We start from the raw sequence: 20,251 nt of genomic DNA, 5'->3' as shown, positions 1-20,251 counted from the left end.
TGGAGCCTTCTCCTCTCCAGGCTCAACACCCCAACTCTCCCAGCCTGGCTCCAGAGCTGCTCCAGCCCTCCCAGCATCTCCGGGGCCTCCTCTGGACTCTCTCCACCAGCTCCATGTCCTCCCTGTGTTGGGGACCCCAGAGCTGTTCCCAGCCCTGCAGGGGGTCTCCCCAGAGCAGAGCAGAGGGGACAATCCCCTCCCTGGCCCTGCTGCTCACGCTGCTGGTGACAGCCCAGGACACGGGGGGTTTCTGGGCTCCAGCACATGGTGCTGCCTCATGTTGAGCTTCTCCTGCCCCGACACCCCCAGGTCCTTCTCCTTGGCTGCTCCATCCATTCCCACCAGCCTGGCTTTGTGCCTGGGGTTGCCCCGACCCTTGTGCAGGACCTTGCACTTGGCCTTGTTGCCTCCTTGTGCTTCACAGGGTCCCAGCTCTCCAGCCTGTCCAGGTCCCTCTGGATGACATCCCTGCCCTCCAGCCTGTTACCACAGTTTGGTGTCCTCGCCACACTTGCTGAAGGTGCCTCTTGTCTCCATGTCTCCAACAGGGACATCCATCAGCACCAGTGCCAGTACCAGCTCCTAAGGAACACCACTCATCACTAATCTCCACTTGGACATTATGTTCATCCAGTCAACCCCTTGTCCACCCAGTGGCTCATCTGTCAAATCCACGTCTCTCCATTTTAGAGACCAGGACATCATGCTTTGCACAAGTCCCAGGAGGTGACACAATTTGCTTTTCCTGTATCCACCAACTCTGTAACCCTGTCATAGAAACCACCAACTTTGTCAGACAGGATTTGTGAGGTGCCTCCAATGGTTTGTGCTGGAGCGTGTCCAGGGAAGGGCAACGGGGCTGGGGAAGGGGCTGGAGCAGAAGGAGAAGGAGCTGGAGAACTTGTGAGGAGCAGCTGAGGGAGCTGGGGATGTCCAGCCTGGAGCCCAGGAGGTGAGGGGAGACCTGCTGGCTCTGCAGCTGCCTGAGAGGAGGTTGGAGCCAGGGGGGTCGGGCTCTGCTCCCCAGGAACAAGTGACAGGACAAGAGGAAAGGGCCTCAAGGTGCCCAGGGGAGGTTGAGGTTGGATCTGGGGAACAATTCCTTCCTGGGAAGGGTTGTCAGGGCCTGGCCCAGGCTGCCCAGAGGGGAGTCCCCATCCCTGGAGGGGTTTCCAAGATGTGGTGCTGAGGGACATGGGGCAGTGGGGACTGGGCAGGGCTGGGGGAACAGGGGGACTGGGTGATCTTAGAGGTCTTCTCCAACTGAAATGATTCTATGATTAGTGAAGCCATGTTTCCTGTCACAAACCACCTCCTTATTTTCCATGTACCTCAGCAGTTTCCAGGAGGATCTGCTCCATGATCTCGCCAGTCACAGTCTTCTTTTCTCTCCCCTTTTTACAAAGAGGGGATGTATTTCCCTGTTTCCAGTCAGTGGGAACTTTACTGGACTGCAATGACTTCTCGAATACGAGGACAGTCCCCTCAGGGCCCGCAGGTGCCCCGGGGACTCGCGCCCTTCAGGGGGCAGAACGTCTGGATCCTCCTGGAAGAGCAGGGGAGGGGGGGACGGGCCTTGGGCCTCAGCTGGAGGAGCAGCTCCGGCACTGAAATCCGTCTCTTAAAATGCGGGTGAGGGGAGCGCCGGGGGACACGGGGAGTCTGCGGGAGGAGGAGGGGGTGGGGGTGGGGGTCCCGCAAGGGACGGGGGAGCCCCAGGAGGGACAGGGGCCCCAGCAGGAGCTCCCTCGGAGGGAGGGCCCGTAGGAAACGGCGGCCTCAGGGGGGAGCCTGTGGCGGGCGGGGCAGCCCCCCCCGCCGGCCCGCGGGACGCAGCGGCCGGGCCCTGCAGCACCGGGGGTCCCGGGGGTCCCGGGGGTCCCGGGGGCCCCCCCCGCGCTGCCCGCGTCCTGCCCTCAACCAAGATGGCGGCCGCGCAGGCGCAGGAGGGCGCGGTTGCGTCATCGCCGCGCGCCGGGCGCGGCTCCACCGGCGGCAGCGGAGGGGGTAAGGGGGCGCGGGGGGGGCGGCCCGGGGCCTCGCCGCGAGAACCGGGCCCGACGGGCCTCCCGGGCGGGGCAGCGCGGCCCCCCTGGCCTGCGGGGGTCCTCCGGTACCCGCCGGGCCTGCAGACACCGGCGGGACGGGGCGGCCCAGGCCGCCCCAGGGAGCGGCGGGGCCCGGCGGCCGCGGGGCCCGGCGGGGCGCTCCCCGTGCTGGCGGCACGCGTGGAATCAAGAGTTTTTCGTGGGGGAGCTGCCCGGTGCTCGCGGCCCCGTCTCCCAGCCCGCCTTCCCGCGCGGCGGCCGCGGGCCCCGGGCCCGGCCGAGCCCCTCGTGCTCGGGGACGTGGCGCGGCCCGGGCTGGGGTTTAGCTTGGGGTGCAGTTTGAGGCCGCAGCCGTTCCCGCAGCCCCTCTCCAAACCGGGAGAGCAGCCGAGCGGGACCCCGCACGGCTCGGAACCGCCGCACGTACCGGAGGAAGGAGCTTCCCTCCGGGGTTTGCTTTCCCGGTCCAAGCCCTAACGGGGCCGCCGCTGGGAAGGAAACTCGGGGCTTTCGGTGCTCGCAAAGCCTCGCGTGCCTCGGAGAGCCCCAAATCCCGCTTCCCGCTGGGAAGGAGCCGCCTCCTCTCCCTGCCATCCCCGGGGCGGGGCCGGGCTGCCTGCGGGAACAGGAACCGAAACCGAAACGGAGCTCGCAGCCATCTTGCCGGCGTGACCGGTTGCCCCCCGCCCGCCCGGCGCCTCCTCCCCCCGGGAGATGTTCTGCGGGTCGGGGTTTCTTTCCTCACAAAAGGGAATTCGGTGTATGGGCCGAGACCGAGGTAAGAGCATTTTTTCCAAGAATCTCTTCCTGCTTCCCAGGATTCTTGATCTGCCTTTGGCTCAGGGGTCATTTTTGAAGCAAGATCATGGTGCAGGGGGACAGTGAAACCCTCCTCCCCCCCGAACTGGGCAGTGGGAACCCCCCTTCCTGCTCTGAGCCTCCCCAGCACTGCATGTGGAGTCTGTGCAAATTGGGGTTGGTAAAATAAGTCGGGCAGCTCTGAATGAACTTGTTTAACAAAAGGAAAATTGAAGTTGACCTTAACGTGTGTTTGGTGAAGACAGGGAGCTTTATCAAGGTAAGAATTGCATCAGAAAAACTGTCCTGATGAAGAAAGGGCCTTTGAAGAGGTCACAGGGAGGAAGGTGGGACAGGGACGTGGCAGCAGGTATCAGGTATTCACCCAGTTTCACAACCAGCTGTTGTCCAGAGCTGGAACATGTCCTGGTGCTGGGTCACTTGTTTTTAAAAAGCATATTAAAGGCTTAGACTTCTGTCCTGTACCCGAGGCAGGTGGCACAACTGTCTGTGATATGAGTGAAATTTGGGCTACAGTCCCAAAAAACCTGTTCGTACCACTGCCAGCTGCATGCTGCTCCCATTTCTCCACGTGTCATTGTTCTGCTTCCACTCCGCTGTGACGCTTCTGCAGGTCACACAACGTCCAGGAAGCCCGAGGACATTTGGGGTTTCAGGCTTTTTTAGCACCTCTCCTATGGAGCCAGGCTGGGAGAGTTGGGGTGTTGAGCCTGGAGAGAAGGCTCCAGGGAGAGCTTAGAGCAGCTTCCAGTGCCTGAAGGGGCTCCAGGAAAGCTGGGGAGGGGCTTGGGACAAGGGCAGGGAGGGATGGGATGAGGGGGATGGATGAAAACTGGGAGAGGGAGATGGAGGTTGGAGATGAGGAGGGAATTCTGGAGTGTGAGGGTGGGGAGAGCCTGGGCCAGGTTGCCCAGAGAAGCTGTGGCTGCCCCATCCCTGGGGGTGTTGAAGGGCAGGTTGGATGGGGCTTGGAGCAGCCTGGGCTGGTGGGAGGTGTCCCTGCCCATGGCAGCAGGTGGGATTGGATGAGCTTTGAGTTCCCTTCCAACTCAAACCATTCCATCATTCTAGGAGTCTGAAACCCCCCTGGCAGCTCTGTCCTGTGTGACCCAGCAGCTTCACCCCCTGCAGCCCCTTTCTCTGATTGCCAAGATTGGAGAAACTGCACATTCTCTGGGATCCTTCTCCCCTTGGGGCAGAGAAGTGAGATTCTTGTGTTTGGGAAGCGCAAGATGAGCCTTCCATGGGAAGCTCCACCCGTGCAGCTTGGAATTTAATCAGATGGGAGCAGAAGGTGGTTCTTACTGAATTGGTTTCTCTGTTCTGTGCTGGGCAGACACAAAATTCCCATTTGTGTTTCCATGAGTAGCTGGAAATGGGAAAGCTTGCGGAGGTGAAGGTGCCTGAAACACCTCTGGAACAGGGATGCTGTTTCAGCTGCCTTCCTGAAATCCTCTCCTTATGTCACTGGGTTCTGAATGGTGGTTTTATTCCCTCCTGCAGGCACCTGGTCCAGCTGGGAGGCTGCAGATCCAGCTGCAGCTCCCGCTCTGGCGCGGCCCCGGCCCCGTTCCCGGCGCAGCAGAGCGCTATGAGCAGAGGCTCGTATCTCACCCGCTCCAGGCATCCCCACCCCAGCTCTAACCAAGGTTTTTTTACCCGCCCTCATTACCCACGGGAAACTAATCAGGAAACCTTTTTACACCGGCAGTTCCTAGCGGAGCGGGACACGGAAGGCAGGTTGCTGCAGGGCCAGGGATCCCGCGCTGAAGGAGGCGTCGGAGCCGCGCGGGGCGGGCAGCCCTGCCGGGGCGCTGCCGGGGGGCACGGGCTCCCCAGCCAACATCCCTGGCTGGGAAAACCCTTGCCACGTTACTGCCCGCCTCGGTACCGTCGCCAGGAGGACTCTGAGAGAGGTTCTGACACCATCAGGTTGAATTTCCAGAAGTTGTCTCTTGCTGGGCAAGACTGTGAACAAGAAATTCTGACTATTTTCAGGCAGCTGGGGGAGGGCAAGACTCGGACAGTCCATGATCTTGTCCGTCAGCTCAACACCCGAAAGAAAGAGGTCAACCGTGTGTTGTACAAACTCTGCCAAGAAGGGAAGTTGCACAGAGAGGGGGGGACGCCACCCCTGTGGAGCCTTGCCAGCCCCAAGGCAAGGAGAGAGAGGAGCCCCACCGAGCACAGCCGGGCCCCCACGGATCCAGCTGGGGAGAGGAGCACGGTGGGATCAGGAGACACCGACCCCGTCATGGCTGAGACCAAGGACAAAATCTGCAACTACTTGTTCAGTGTGGCAGAAACAACAGCGCTCAACCTTGCCAAAAACATCGGGTTTTCCAGGGCCAAGGATGTGAATGCCTTCCTCAGTGCTCTGGAGAAGCTGGGAGATGTCCACAAGGAGAACACGAGCCCCCCACTGTGGTCCCTGACAGACAGGAAGCGTGAGCGGATGCAGATGAGGCTGAAGGCCAGTGCGGTGCTGCAGGCAGCAGATCCCACTCCTGGGGCAGGTTTTCCACCTTCCTCTGTCCCTCTGTGCCCCCAGGAGGTGCCTGTGGTTTCACCAGCAGCAACATCAGAAGGAGGCCTGGAAAATGGGCAGCAGGCAGTGGGGCAGATGAAGCAGAGCAATGGTGAGGCAGAAGCAGCCCTGCTCGAGGACATTAAGCCAGAATTCTCCAGTTTGAGTAATTATGATAACTCCAAAAATGGTGAGTGGGCTACGGATGATATCCCAGATAACCTGAACACCATCAACAAGCAGCCCCATGAGTCGGAATCCATCATGAATTCCCAGTCTTCCCCCGGTTACGCTGCCCAGTTTGAAGCTCCTTTCCCATGCACACCAGTAGAGAAGCTGCTGGCTTGTCAGGAGAAGAACCCGGTGAGCGGCCTCACCGAGTACTCCCAGTTCACCAGCCAGCAGTGTGAGTTTGCCATGTTGGAACAGAGTGGACCCTCTCACGAGCCACGGTAAGAAAACTGCCTCCCTTTCCTGAGCTGGCTTTTTGCTTACAATGATCTGACTTCATCAGTCATGGGATGGTTTGGGCTGGAGGGACCTTGAAGATCATCCAGTCCCACCCCCTGCATGGGCAGGGACACCTCCCACCAGCCCAGGCTGCTCCAAGCCCCATCCAACCTGCCCTTCAACACTGCCAGGGATGGGGCAGCCACAGCTTCCCTGGGCAGCCTGTCCCAGGCTCTCCCCACCCTCACACTAAAGATTTCAACCAACTTCACCCACACAACCTTGTCCTTAAGGGCCTGCTTGTTAATGTTGACTTCATTTCAGGAGGATTATCCTGGTTGATTCCTTGCAGCAGCTTAAAAAACAAAACAACAAAGCCTAAAATTTAATCCCAGGTAGCTTAGTTTTGACAACCCTGCACCTCGTTCTGAGCAGTGAAGGTGAGATTCATGTCCAGCTTGGAGATTATTTAATCACTTGGCTTTCAAATTGGGGAAAACTGATACTTCTGAGCTACCTCTGAAGATGCTCTTGCCCTGGAAGTGGTATGAAGGGAGCCCAGAACCAAGTGCTCAGTGCAGATATCTGGGGTTAGATGAGGTGAAGGAAGCTTGAGCCATCTCTGGCAGAGCAGGTCAGAGCAGCTTCTGTGAGCAGAGCACTGAGCATGACACTGAGATTTGCTCAGTCAGTCCCTGGGGTCCTGCCTCCACTGAAAGCACCAGTGAGACTGTGAAAAGCACCATCTGTGCCACACTGGGATATGTCAATAGAGCTGCTAGACAGGAAAATTGGCCTCATTTCTAAAGATGGAGTCCCAGGCTCTATTTTATTTTTTTGGCAAGGAGGGATCTGAGTGGATTCAGCCCCAGAACCCCTCTCCAGAGCTGGGTTTGACCTGTTCTTGTTGGAAGCAGGTTTCCTCTGCACAGGGGCTGGGGGACAGAAGAGAGGCTGTGTTTGTCAGGGTTCCCTGGAAGAAGAGAGACACAGACATCAGAGGCAAGAGGTTTACGTGAGGCAGGAGCTCTCTGAGATGGTGTGAATGCCCTGGGGAGCCAGGGAAATTGCCAGAGGGATGAGTGACCCCAAATGAGCAGGTGCAGCTGGAGCAGCACAGGCTGCTCTTAAGCTTTCTTCATCCCCGTTCAGGAGATGTAACCAAGCTGCTTTTGCAGCCACTTCACCTCTCTGGTGCTTGTGGAACAGGGCAATTCATCCTGTTCCTTCAGAGCAAAATCTGGAGCTAGAACAGCTCTGGGAACACAATGGAACAAGGCCCAGATGCAGAGTTGTTGGGGAACCCTTGGTGTTCTTGTCTTCTGCACATGGCAGCCTGGGTTGGCTCTCCCAGCCAGGAGCTGGCTGCTCCTTCAACTTAGAGTCATAGAAGGGTTAAGGTTGGAAGGGACCTTAAAGATCATCAGGTTCCAACCTCCCTGCTATGAGCAGGGACACCTCCCACCAGACCAGGCTGCACAAGCCTCATCCAACCTGCCCTTGAACACCTCCAGGGAGGGGGCATCAACAACCTCCCTGGGCAACCTGTTCCAGCGCCTTACTGCCCTCATGCTGAAAAATTTCTTCCTGATGTCCAACCTAAATCTCCCCTCTTTCAGTTTAAAACCATTACCCCTTATCCTGTCACTGCCCTCTCTAGTGACAAGTCCCTCCCCAGCTTTCCTGGAGCCCTTTCAGGCACTGGAAGCTGCTCTCAGGTCTCCCTGGAGCCTTCTCTTCTCCAGGCTCAACACCCCAACTCTCCCAGCCTGGCTTCTGAGCAGAGCTGCTCCAGCCATTTGATCATCTCCGTGGCCCTTCTCTGAACCCTCTCTAGTCCTCTCCACTTGAATTCCAAGAGCAGCTTGCTCTCAGGTCACACTTTTTCCTCTCAACTTACCTCTCTGATTTTCTCTTTCAAAGCTTCAAGTTCCAGGCAGTGATCAATGGGCGCCGATTCCCACCAGCAGAAGCAGGGAGCAAGAAACTGGCTAAGCAGGAGGCAGCAGCCAATGCCATGAAGGTCCTGATGAGTGAAGCAGAGAATGGAGGACATGGTGGGGTTAAGTGTGAAGACCAATCTCCTTCCCACAGCTGTGAACCGGACCTGGTGAGTCTTGTTTTCTTTATGTATGAGAGTGATCAGACAGTGTTTAGTGTGAGACTGGCTTTGTGGAGTCGTACAATCATGGACTGGTTTGGGTTGGAAAGGACCTTAAAGATCATCTAGTTCCAACCCCCCTGCATGGGCAGGGGCACCTCCCACTAGATCAGGTTGGTTCAAGTCCCATCCAACCTGCCCTTGGACACTTCCAGGGATGGAGCATCCACAACTTTCTCCATCTTCTCTCTGTAGCCTTCACACCCAGAGCCAGAGCCGCCCTCAGCTCCAGCTCCTCTCAACCTGCTTTCTGGGAAACACCCTATCAGCTTGTTAATGGAGTATGGACAGAAATCAGGGAACACAGTTGAATTCCAGCTGCTCTCTCAGGAAGGCCCACCCCACGATCCCAGGTATGGCACATTGTTGTCAGCTTTGAGTGGGACAGGAGCACCCTTCCTCCTCAACATGCTGCCCACCTTCCTGGACTTATATCCAGGGAGTCTGGGCATGGCTTCTCCAAGACATCTGCTTCCAGAAAGAGGCCAAAACCAGTGCCCTGTCTCAGAGAAAGATACTTTATCTTCTGCCAGACCAGGATCAGGTTCCAGTCCTGCCCTCTACCTGGTAGTGCTCTACTGGGAGTATTTAGGGTCATTGTGGTAGATTAAATTGGAGAGGACTTGGATTTAACTTGGACTGGGAGAAAGGGGATAATAAAGAGGTGGAGGCATCAATGCTTAACACTGTTCATGTGCTATAATGTCCTGTCAGGTTCAGCTACTGTGTGAAAATGGGTGACCAAATTTTCCCTGCTGTGGTAGGAAACAGCAAGAAGGGAGCAAAGCAAATGGCAGCAGAAGTTGCTGTGAAGATCCTTTCTGGAGAGTCTGTACCTCATGTCTTGCCTGAACAGGTACAAAGAGCTTCTTTGTAAGACTCAGGTGTTTTGGGTTAGGTTTCCCCACCCTTTATTTCATGCTCCACTGGATTTCACCCCACGTGGTCCCACACAGGCTCCAGCAGGGGTTTGCTGAGCACTCCTGGCCTGTGGTAACACCAACTGCTCAGGATTTAACCACCTTCTCCTGTCTGACTCTGCTCTAGCCCCTCGGGGACCAGTCCATGCCCAGCTGTGGACCATGGATTGCCACTCCAGATGAATCCAAGGTGGCAAAAGCAAAGGGTGTTGGGGAGCTCATCAAATACCTGAATGTCAACCCTGTCAGCGGCCTGCTGGAATACGCCCGCTCCAATGGGTTTGCTGCAGAGTTCAAACTCATTGACCAGTCAGGACCTCCCCATGACCCTAAGTAAGTAGCTGCATCTCTCCAGGAAGAAGTTTTGCACCGTTGTTCTGGAGAAAGGGCAGAGAAGGCAAAATCCCTGATGCAGTTCAAGATGGCACCAGGCCGAGCTGCTGCCTCTGCCCAGCCTTGGATGACAATAAACTCTGCTCCTCTCCACTGAGAGAACTTAAACCCCAGGCTGAAATCCAAAGGTTTCTTGGTTTCTCAGGGTGGTGCTGCTGTCTTTCCAGGTTTGTCTACCAGGCAAAGGTTGGAGGCCGTTGGTTCCCTGCTGTGACTGCACACAGTAAGAAGCAGGGCAAGCAGGAGGCAGCTGACGCCGCGCTCCGGGTCCTGATTGGGGAGACAGAGAAGATCGAGCGCATGGAAGGGCTGAATGTCCCCGAGGTAAATCCTCTTCCTCCAGAGCTGGTTCTGCTGGTGCAGTCCTGCCTGCCCTGTGCCTTTCAGTCCACTAGGAAAACGCCTTCAAGATCATCTGAGAGATCTTTGTTCTCTGAAGGTGTAGATAAGCTGACGTTTTCCTAAAGTGGGTTAGATGTTTCCTCAGGGCACAGATGTACTCTTCCCTCCTGCTGGCCTCTGCTTCAGGGCTAAATTATCATCAGATTCTTCCACAAGCTACTGAAATGTGTTCCTGTGGTAGAGCAGGAATGTGTTCAGTTTTAATTCTGTGACCTTTTTTTTTTTTTCCCCCCTCCTTCCAAATTCCTTCATGCTGCATTAAAAATGTTGTGTGAGCTCAAAAACTGATGGCTCAGATAATCTGAGCAAACCTCTGGTTGTGTCAGGGTGGCTGTCCCAGGCCTGTGCTGCTTTAAATCACACTTATGAGGTTGAGTGATCTCTTCAAAGCTGTGTTCCAGGCTGCACAGCTGAGCACAGCAGCCCGGGCTCTAAATAGAAAAGCCGTCAGGGAGGATTTGTCAGCAGTGCTGGAGGAGGTGAGTGTCCATCTGCAGTGGGAGTGACTCTGCAGTCTCCACACAGGCAGCAAGAGAAGGAATTCCTCCAAAGGCAGGACCAGATTTCCTTGGCTGAGTCTCTGGGAACAGGCAGGATGGGGTTTGCTCTGCTGTGCCAGGGGTTTCTCCTGGCAGCCTGGGGTTCCTCAGCCCCTGCCAGGCAGGCAGGTCCCTGCTGCCTCTCCATGATGAGCTCAAGCAGAACTGAGTTTAGACGTTAGGAGGAAGTACTTCACTGTGAGGGGAGGGAGACTCTGGAACAGGTTGCCCAGGGAAACTGTGGAAACCCCATCCCTGGAAGTGTCCAAGGTTGGCAGGTTGGATGGGCCACTGAACAGCCTGGTGGGATGGGAGGTGTCCCTGCCCAAGCAGGGGGGTTGGATCTATAAATGATCTTTAAGGTCCCTTTCAACCCAAACCATTCTATGAAGTGTGGGACAGAGTTTTCCCAGAAATGCCTGCAAGAACTTCACCCCCATCATGTGGTGCTGTCCACACACTTGACCCCAAAATTGCACCTCCTGTAGCTCCTTTTCTCTGTGTTGTGCCTTCTGCTGGGGTGGTTGCTGCTCAGATGAGCTACTTCTGAATCTCACCATGAGCTGGCAATGGGTACTGGCAGCCCAGAAACCCCCCATGTCCTGGGCTGCATCAAAAGCAGTGTGGGCAGCAGGGCCAGGGAGGGAGTTGTCCCCCTCTGCTCTTGTGAGACCCCACCTGGAGAACTGTGTCTAGTTCTGGAGCCTTCAACACAGGAAGGACATGGAGCTTCTGGGGCGAGTCCAGAGGAGGCCGTGGAGATGATGGGAGGCTGGAGCAGCTGTGGAGCCAGGCTGGGAGAGTTGGGGTGTTGAGCCTGGAGAGGAGAAGGCTCCAGGGAGAGCTTAGAGCAGCTTCCAGTGCCTGAAGGGACTCCAGGAAAGCTGGGGAGGGACTTGGGACAAGGGCAGGGAGGGATGGAATGAGTGGGATGGATGAAAACTGGAAGAGGGAGATTGAGGTTGGAGATGAGGAGGGAATTGTGGAGTGTGAGGGTGGGGAGAGCCTGGCCCAGGCTGCCCAGGGAAGCTGTGGCTGCCCCATCCCTGGGGGTGTTGAAGGGCAGGTTGGATGGGGCTTGGAGCAGCCTGGGCTGGTGGGAGGTGTCCCTGCCCATGCAGAGGCTGGGGCTGGCTGAGCTTTAAGGTCCTTTCCTACCCAAACCCTTCTGTGATTCTACGATTCTTGAGCCCTTTTGATCTCCTGGCACCCCTGGCTTGTGTCCCCGTGGCAGCTCCCGGTGAGCGGCAGCACCCTGCACGACCAGCTGGCCATGCTGAGCCACCAGCGCTTCAACAGCCTGACCGCGCGCATCCAGCACAGCCTGCTGGGCAGGAAGATCCTGGCTGCCATCGTCATGCGCAGGGGGCAGGCTGGCCTGGGAGTGGTGGTCAGCCTTGGAACAGGTATGAGCAGCTTAGGATCATAGAACCATTCAGGTTGGAAAAGCCCCTTGGGATCACCCAGTCCAACCATCATCCCTGCTCTACAGAGTTCTCCCCTAAACCGTATCCACCAACGCCACATCCAAAGAGCCCTTAAACACATCCAGGGATGGTGGCTCAACCACATCTCTGGGCAACCTTCTCCCACTTGTCACTTCCCCACTAGATTCCCTGTCAGCTACAACCAGGGAATCCTGCCCTTCAGGGAGGGCAAGAATTGTTCCTGGGGTGTCATGAGTGATGTGGTTAGGTGAGAACAAAGCCCCTGTGCCCGCAGCTGCGTTGCTGTTCAGCTCTGCCTGCATTGCTGCACACTGGCCTGTGCAGCAGAGCCTGGGTTCCTCAGGTCATGGGGCACAAGATCCCCCAGCTCCTCTCAGCAGGATGATCCCCTCAGCTCCCTTCCCAGTGAGCTGCCACGCTTCCACTGGAGTGCTGGGCTGGGAAGCACTGCGGAACAGACACTGGCCCTAAACCTCTTGATATTTAAGGCTCTGCTGCCCCTAAAGTAGCTCTTCATCTCTATTTTCCTACCCACTTGGATCAGGGTAATGATTTAATCATCAGGGTGCAGCTTCTGCTGTGTGGAGCCCAAAGAAGTCAAACTTGAAGTAAGATGAAGCCCTCCCTCCTCCTGTCAAGCTTTGTCTTGGCTCTGAGACTTGTCCTTTCTTTTTGAATTTCAGGCAATCGTTGTGTGAAAGGAGAAGAGCTGAGCTTGAAGGGGGAGACAGTGAATGACTGTCACGCAGAAATCATTGCTCGAAGAGGTTTTGTGAGGTAAGACAAGGAGAAACCCAAAGGAGAGGTGCTGACCCCTTCCAGAGGGGTGGAGCTGCCACAGTTCCTTGCTGTGTTGAGAGAGGCCTCTGATCCTCTAACACCACTGTTTACCCGTGTGTTGTTTAATAGGGGGAAGTTATTTCTGATAAGAAAGGGCCATGCCTGAACAGTGCCCAAATTAGTACTGAGCTGGAGTCTTGCCAAGAGCCCAAGGGCTGCATCTGATGGACTTAAAATAAAGCATCTTGCAGAGGCTGCTGAGCTGGGGTGCTGGGCAGTCCCAGGCTGGGCCCTTTTGGCCTCTCTGCCTCTGGGTCCAGGAGCCTTAGAATCACTGAATCATCAAGGTTGGGAAAAATCTTCAAGACTGTCAAGTCCAACCATCCACCCTACAAGCCCCAACCTCTAAATTATCTCATGAAACACCACGTCTGCCCCTTTTTTGAACACCTCCAGGGGTGGTGCCTCCACCACCTCCCTGGGCAGCCTGTTCCAAGGCCTCACCACTCTTTCTGGAAAGAGATTTTCCCTCATATCCAGCCTGAACCTCCCCTGGTGCAGTTTGACCCCATTTCCTCTTGTCCTGTCACTGGTCACCAGGGAGAAGAGTCCAACACCCACCTCACCACAACCTCCTCTCAGGTAGTTGTGGAGAGCAATGAGGTCTCCCCTCAGCCTCCTCTTCTCCAGGCTGAACACCCCAACTCCCTCAGCCTCTCCTCATCAGACCTGTTCTCCAGACCCCTCATCAGCCCAGTTGCCCTTCTCTGCCCCCTCTCCAGCACCTCCATGTCCTTCCTACCCTGTGGTGCCCAAACCTGCCCCCAGTGCTCGAGGTGCAGCCTCACCAAGGCCAAGGGGCAGGATCACCTCCCTGGTCCTGCTGGTCACACTTCCTGATGTAGGCCAGGAAAAACACATTCTTCAGGATGTTTTCCTTCAGGAAAACACATCCTCTGTGATGATAAGTCTGAAATCCTTCTCTGTCAGTTGGAAAGGATTATTCCCAACTCAACTGCACAATTGTTCTTCTCTTCACAAACATTTTGTGGCACTTTTTCCTATTCAACTCAGGTGAGGTGATGTTGGGCTCTCCTTGCTGGGGTCTGACCTGCCAGGATTGAGAAGCAGGATCTAGAAAAAGGGCTCAACCTCCCCTGGGCACCTTGAGGCCCTTTCCTCTTGTCCTGTCACTTGTTCCTGGGGAGCAGAGCCCGACCCCCCTGGCTCCAACCTCCTCTCAGGCAGCTGCAGAGCCAGCAGGTCTCCCCTCACCTCCTGGTCTCCAGGCTGGACACCCCACCTCCCTCAGCTGCTCCTGCCCAGACTTGTGCTCCAGCCCCTTCCCCAGCCCCGTTGCCCTTCTCTGGACACGCTCCAGCCCCTCCATGTCCTTCTTGTCCTGAGGAGCCCAGACCTGCCCCCAGGATTCCAGGTGCCCCCTCCCCAGTGCCCAGCACAGGGGGACAATCCCTGCCCTGCTCCTGCTGGCCACACTAGTGCTGACACAAGCCAGGATGCTGGTGGCCTCCCTGGCCACCTGGGTACTCTCTGGCTCATGTTCAGCCCCTGTCAACCAACCCCCCCAGGATACTTTCCAGCTGCTCCTCCCCAAGCCTGGAGCATTGCCTGGGATTGGTGTGACCCAAGGGCAGGACCCACAGCTTGGCCTGGTTGAACCTCACACAATTGGCCTTGACCTGTAGACCCAGCCTGTCTAGGTCCCTCTGCAGAGCCTTCCTGCCCTTGAGCAGTTCAATGCTCCCACCCAACTTGGTGTCATCTGCAAACTGAGGGTGCACTCAATCCACTTCTCCAGATCACTGATGAAGTTATTAAACAGGAGTGACCCCAGTCCTGAGCCCTGGGGAGCACCACTTGCTGTCTTTACCTTGACAGTCCTGGCTGCTGGGCTGCTGTGGCAGAGACCAGTGAGCTCCACCTCCCGTTGCAAAACCAGGCTCTGTCAAGCTGTGATTTCTCTTTAGTCCTTAATGCTGTGTTAGACCTCAAGATTTTTCCCTGTCCCCAGACAGAAGCATCTGGAGAAGCCCCAGTCATTGTAAACAGATCGTGGGTTGTACTAATACCCCTTGGGTTCAACTGCCTTTGGGGCTGTTCAGTCTTAATGCAAACTTATTGCTGACTTGAAGTGCCACGTTAACAACCGTGAAGTCTTCTTTACGCTTGGATCAGGTGCAGGCAGCAGCCAGTCTAGCTCCTGTTCCTCTCCCAGCACTGCTCCCCTCTGCTCATCTCATAAGATGCTTGTTTTCTAGTGCATGTCATCTGTACAGCAGAAACCTGCTCCACTTCTGGCCTTTTCTGTAGCATCTAATGCAATTTTCTGCCCCTCAAGGGTTCTCAACTGCAGCTCCTGGTCTTTGGTCTCCCCTGTGGCAGGAAACTTGGTGTGACAGAGGCAGAGCTTGGGACCCTGCTTTATCCCAGGCTTGGACAGTGGTTGGATTGAAGTTGATTGGGTGGAGAATGGATGGAGCAGCCAAGGAGAAGGACCTGGGGGTGTTGGGGCAGGAGAAGCTCAAGATGAGGCAGCACCATGTGCTGGAGCCCAGAAACCCCCCGTGTCCTGGGCTGTCACCAGCAGCGTGAGCAGCAGGGCCAGGGAGGGGATTGTCCCCTCTGCTCTGCTCTGGGGAGACCCCCTGCAGGGCTGGGAACAGCTCTGGGGTCCCCAACACAGGGAGGACACGGAGCTGGTGGAGAGAGTCCAGAGGAGGCCCCGGAGATGCTGTGAGGGCTGGAGCAGCTCTGGAGCCAGGCTGGGAGAGTTGGGGTGTTGAGCCTGGAGAGGAGAAGGCTCCAGGGAGAGCTTAGAGCAGCTTCCAGTGCCTGAAGGGGCTCCAGGAAAGCTGGGGAGGGGCTTGGGACAAGGGCAGGGAGGGCTGGGATAAAACTGGAAGAGAGACAGTGGAGATGAGATCTTGGGAAGAAATTCTGTGCTGTGAGGGTGGTGAGACCCTGGCCTAGGTTGCCCAGAGAAGCTGTGGCTGTTCAAGGGCAGGTTGGATGATTCCACGATTCTCTGAAGTGCTCCCTATCTTAAGATCAAAGCCTTTTGACATGAAATTGTTCTTTCCAGGTTTCTCTACAGCGAGCTGATGAAGTATGACCCATCCAACCCTTCTTCTTCAGAACAGAGCATTTTTGAGCCGGCAGGAGGGAACAGACTAAAAATAAAGAACAGTGTTACATTTCACCTCTACATCAGGTTTGTGTGGGGTCATGCAGGGGTGCAGCTTGTGGGTAGCACTGTCACATTGTCACTGTCACAGCCCTGGCCCTGCCTGTTTGCTGTGCTAACCTGGGGAGTGTTGGTTTTCTAGCACAGCACCTTGTGGGGATGGGGCGCTCTTCGATAAGTCCTGCAGTGACCAGGCCAGTGTGGTGGGACAGACCCAGCATCGGCCCCTCTTTGAGAACCCCAAACAAGGCAAACTACGGACCAAGGTGGAGAATGGTGAGTGTGTTCAGTCCCTGCACACTGGGGTGGCTCTAGTCATAGAATCACAGCATGGTTTTGGGTTGGAAAAGACCTCTAAGATCACCCAGTCCCACCGTTCCCCCAGCACTGCCCAGTCCCCACTGCCCCATGTCCCTCAGCACCACATCTTGGAAACCCCTCCAGGGATGGGGACTCCCCCCTGGGCAGCCTGGGCCAGGGCCTGACAACCCTTCCCAGGAAGGAATTGTTCCCCAGATCCAACCTCAACCTCCCCTGGGCACCCTGAGGCCCTTTCCTCTTGTCCTGTCACTTGTTCCTGGGGAGCAGAGCCCGACCCCCCTGGCTCCAACCTCCTCTCAGGCAGCTGCAGAGCCAGCAGGTCTCCCCTCACCTCCTGGTCTCCAGGCTGGACACCCCCAGCTCCCTCAGCTGCTCCTGCTCAGACTTGTGCTCCAGCCCCTTCCCCAGCCCCATTGCCCTTCCCTGGACACGCTCCAGCCCCTCCATGTCCTTCTTGTCCTGAGGGGCCCAGAGCTGCCCCCAGGATTCCAGGTGTCCCCTCCCCAGTGCCCAGCACAGGGGGACAATCCCTGCCCTGCTCCTGCTGGCCACACTAGTGCTGATACAGGATTGCTGCAAAGCCTGTGTCTCTGCTCTCCCTTTCAAGCAGTGTTTCATTCTGCTTCAGCCACGTGAAAAAGGACTTGTCTGTCATTCATACTGAGTTCCCTTTTTTTGTGTGATGCTGAAGTGTTCCCAGAGCCTGGTGACAAGACTCCAGCGCTCACTTCATGCCCGTGCATAGAAGATGAGTTCCCTGTGCAGTTGCTGGTGGGGTTTGGATGTATTTCTATCTGTTTCTTTACAGAAAAGCTTTATTTTTCTCTTGTGCAGGGGAAGGCACCATTCCCGTGGAGTCAAGTGACATTGTACCCACCTGGGATGGGATCCAGCACGGGGAGCGGCTGCGAACCATGTCCTGCAGCGACAAAATCCTGCGCTGGAATGTGCTGGGCTTGCAAGGGGCTTTGCTGTCACACTTCATAGAGCCCGTTTATCTCAGCTCTGTCACGCTTGGTACGATACCCCCTGGTCCTGCCTGGGCTGGGGGGGATGTGCTGCCCCCTCCTTAGGCTGCAGCCACAAGTAACCTCCCCCCCGAGTGATGGGAGAGCTGGTTTGTAGCAACTGCAGGAGGAACAGACTGAAGTGTTGTCCTTGGCAGGGCTGTGCTGCTGGGAAGTGGGAAGGGACTTTGTGGATGTTACGCTGTGGGTGGAGTGGTTTTTTCCAGGGTTCTTGATGTTTAGAAGGTGCATGTGACCTGGGAGGGTGAGACAAAAAATCCCTGATTGTGTATTTGAGGAGAAACGTTGCAGGCTGTAAATCTTCATCTCACACACCCAGGGTTCATGTAGCCCTTGCTGATCCACCTGGCCTTGAGCTTTCTGGAGCCTTGAGAAACACTGTGATGAGACAGGCTGCGACTCCCAGGGCTTTACCCATCCACCATCTGTGCTATCCCTGTTTCCTAACACCTGCACATCTGTTTTCACAGGTTACTTGTACAGCCAGGGTCATTTAACACGTGCCATCTGCTGCCGCGTGGCAAGAGGTGGGAATGGGCTGCAGGAGAAGCTCCAGGCTCCATATCACATTAACCATCCTGAGGTACTGTGGGCTTGGCACCTCTTGACCTTTCCATCCCCAACTTCCACTTCAACCCTTGGGTTCAGGCCTCCCTGGGGCGCTCAGGGTGGGATGGGACACCTGGCAGAAGCTCTGCAGCCAGGGTCGGGAACTTAATGGCCAGAAACCTGCCAGCTTTTGTGTCTGAGGGAGCTGGGGGTGTCCAGCCTGGAGACCAGGAGGCTGAGGGGAGACCTTCTGGCTCTGCAGCTGCCTGAGAGGAGGTTGGAGCCAGGGGGGTTGGGCTCTGCTCCCCAGGAACAAGTGACAGGACAAGAGGGAAGGGCCTCAAGGTGCCCAGGGGAGGTTGAGATTGGACATTAGGAGAAACTTCTTAACTGAAAGGGTAATTAAACACTGGCACAGGCTGCCCAGGAAAGTGGTTGAATCCCCATCCCTGGAGGTGTTTCAAAGCTCTGTAGATGTGGTGCTGAGGGGCATGGACGAGGTAGAGGTAGGTTAATGGTTGGATTCAAAGGTCTTTTCCAACCAGAACACAGTGCCTGGGGATTACTGGCAGTGACTGAGGTCGCTCTTGTAGCCTCCAGCTCAGTAAGAACCCAGTGCTTGGTCCTCTCAGGAATTTCACAGAATCATGGAATGGTTTGGGTTGGAAGGGCCCTTAAGCATCATCTAGATCCAACCCTCCTGCACTGGCAGGGACAATTCCCACTAGACCAGATGAATCCCTGCCTGCAGGGGATGGCAACTCCTTGGATTTTCCATGTCCCAGATAACAGGCCAAGTGTGTCTCCCTCAGGAGCAGCAGCTGGAGACGTGGAGTTGGGGGTAACCAAGGTTTAAAGCACCCAAACGTCTTGGGGGAGGAAATAAACATTAGATTCTGCCTCAAGGGATGGTGGGAACCATGTGCCCCCTCCCCTGGGAAGAGGCTCCCCTGGTGCAGCAGGATGGGGTCAGGAACCCTCTTGCCCCTGGCGCAGGTCGGGCGGGTCAGCGTGTACGACTCGGCGCGGCAGACGGGCAAGACGAAGGAGTCTTCAGTGAACTGGTGTCTTGCTGATGAAAGCGAAGTGGAAGTCTTGGATGGCACAAAAGGGAAAGTAGATGGGTAAGAAGAGCCTTTCCTGACTCTGCTTTTCTCTCCAGGGAGAGGGGGGGCAGCTCTGGAGTCAGGAGCACACTCTGTGCTCTTACAGCACCTTGGGCAGGTTAGAGAGAGGGATTTCAAAGCAATGTAGGCAAGTTCTCCCAAAGCAGAAAAAAAACAGTGCCCAGCCCCTCCTGCAGGGCTCCTCTGAGCCAGGAGACCTCCCAGGAACCCCGCTGTGGGTGTTTCCCTGAGCCCCCTGCTCCTCTGCTCTTCTGAATGTCATGTCCTTCACCGCTGCCTTTTGTCTTCCCCTCCCAGCCCAAAGCTGGAGGTGTCTCGTGTCTCCAAGAGGAAAATGTTCGCCCTGTTCCAGCAGTTGTGTGCCAAGAACAACTGCACAGACCTGCAGCACCTCTCAGTCTACTCGGATGCTAAGGAGGCAGCCAGGGTGTACCAGGAGGCCAAGCAGAACTTCTTCAGTAGCCTGGAGGAGCTGGGCTACGGCAGCTGGATCCGCAAACCTCAAGAGGAAGAGAATTTCTCCACCCCTGATGCATAACGAGACGCCCTGCGTGGGGTGGTGAGTGTGCACAGGTGTGTGCAGGGACGTTTTCCTCTTTTCACCACCTTTTTTTGAAGTTGAATCAGGAGAGTGCAGCAGTTTGCCTGCAGGCCTGGCTGCCTTCTCTCTGCTCTTGTTACTCTGAGACCCTGCCCTTTCTCTTTTAAAAATGTGCATGAAGAGTTACTGTCTCTTTTTTAAGCTGGGGCAGGCTCAGTCCCTGTTGGCTTTTATGTTTTCATCTCCTCTTTTATTTTTTTTTTAAAAAGAACATAGAAGAAATCAGAGGGATTCTTGGACTGCAGCCTTCTGGACTGTGCACTGTAGATCCCTCTGGCAGGTTTTGAAGCAATTTTTCTCTTTTAAGAAAAAAACAAACAAACAAAAACAACAACTACAAAAAAAAAAAAGCTGACTGGCTGGTTTTATGTGTCTCTGTTGGAAGGTGACTGGCAGCCTCCTGGGCTGGGACATGGGGCTGCACAAGAGCCAGCAGGACCAGTGTGACATTCCATGTTAATAATAAAAGCAACAAAGAAGTTCTGTCCCATGGGTGTGGGAATTCCTGTGGTGAAAGAGGGGAGCTGGGTGGGGTTTGGGGAGGAACTGAGGTGAATTATGGTTCCCTAAATGATGAATGATCTGTGGAGAACTGTGGCAGTTGGGAATGAAGCCATTTGCCTTGAGCAGGGGCTCATGGGCCAGAATTCAGCTCTCTGAGGACTTAAGGGGACCCTGAAGGGACAGGGCAGGGTTCTGCTGGTTCCTTTCCCCACCTCTGACTCTAAGGTGGGATGTCTCCTGGGTGGTGGCTGCAGGCCCTGTTCTGTGGTTGCTGAGGTCTGAGATTGACTTTGTGCTTAGAGAAAGTGAGTATTGGAGCTGCTGTTCCCATCACCAGCAGGTTCATTAGATGTTGGAGAGCTGCAAGCTGATGGAGCTGCCCCTTTCCTGCTGCTCAGCTTGTGCCAGGGACAGGACAGTTGACACCAA

At 55.9% G+C, this 20,251-nt stretch overlaps 1 protein-coding gene across 1 annotated transcript; it reads left to right on the top strand.

Annotated features, from left to right (window-relative positions):
- Window positions 1–3,692: 3,692 nt before the first annotated feature.
- ADAR (adenosine deaminase RNA specific) lies at window positions 3,693–19,806 on the top strand. The gene is given in 14 exon segments (XM_051641209.1): window positions 3,693–5,846; window positions 7,768–7,954; window positions 8,201–8,358; window positions 8,720–8,889; window positions 9,105–9,258; window positions 9,486–9,642; window positions 11,494–11,665; window positions 12,391–12,484; window positions 15,591–15,719; window positions 15,835–15,968; window positions 16,848–17,030; window positions 17,512–17,624; window positions 18,587–18,714; window positions 19,015–19,806. Coding segments are annotated over 14 exon segments (3,624 nt in total). The 5' UTR covers window positions 3,693–4,242; the 3' UTR covers window positions 19,256–19,806.
- Window positions 19,807–20,251: the final 445 nt, after the last annotated feature.

The sequence above is a fragment of the Apus apus genome, chromosome 27, assembly GCF_020740795.1.
Source record: "Apus apus isolate bApuApu2 chromosome 27, bApuApu2.pri.cur, whole genome shotgun sequence".
Taxonomy (NCBI): domain Eukaryota; kingdom Metazoa; phylum Chordata; class Aves; order Apodiformes; family Apodidae; genus Apus; species Apus apus.
The sequence above is the reverse complement of the archived record's forward strand: the minus strand, read 5'-3'. Positions and strand labels throughout refer to the sequence as shown.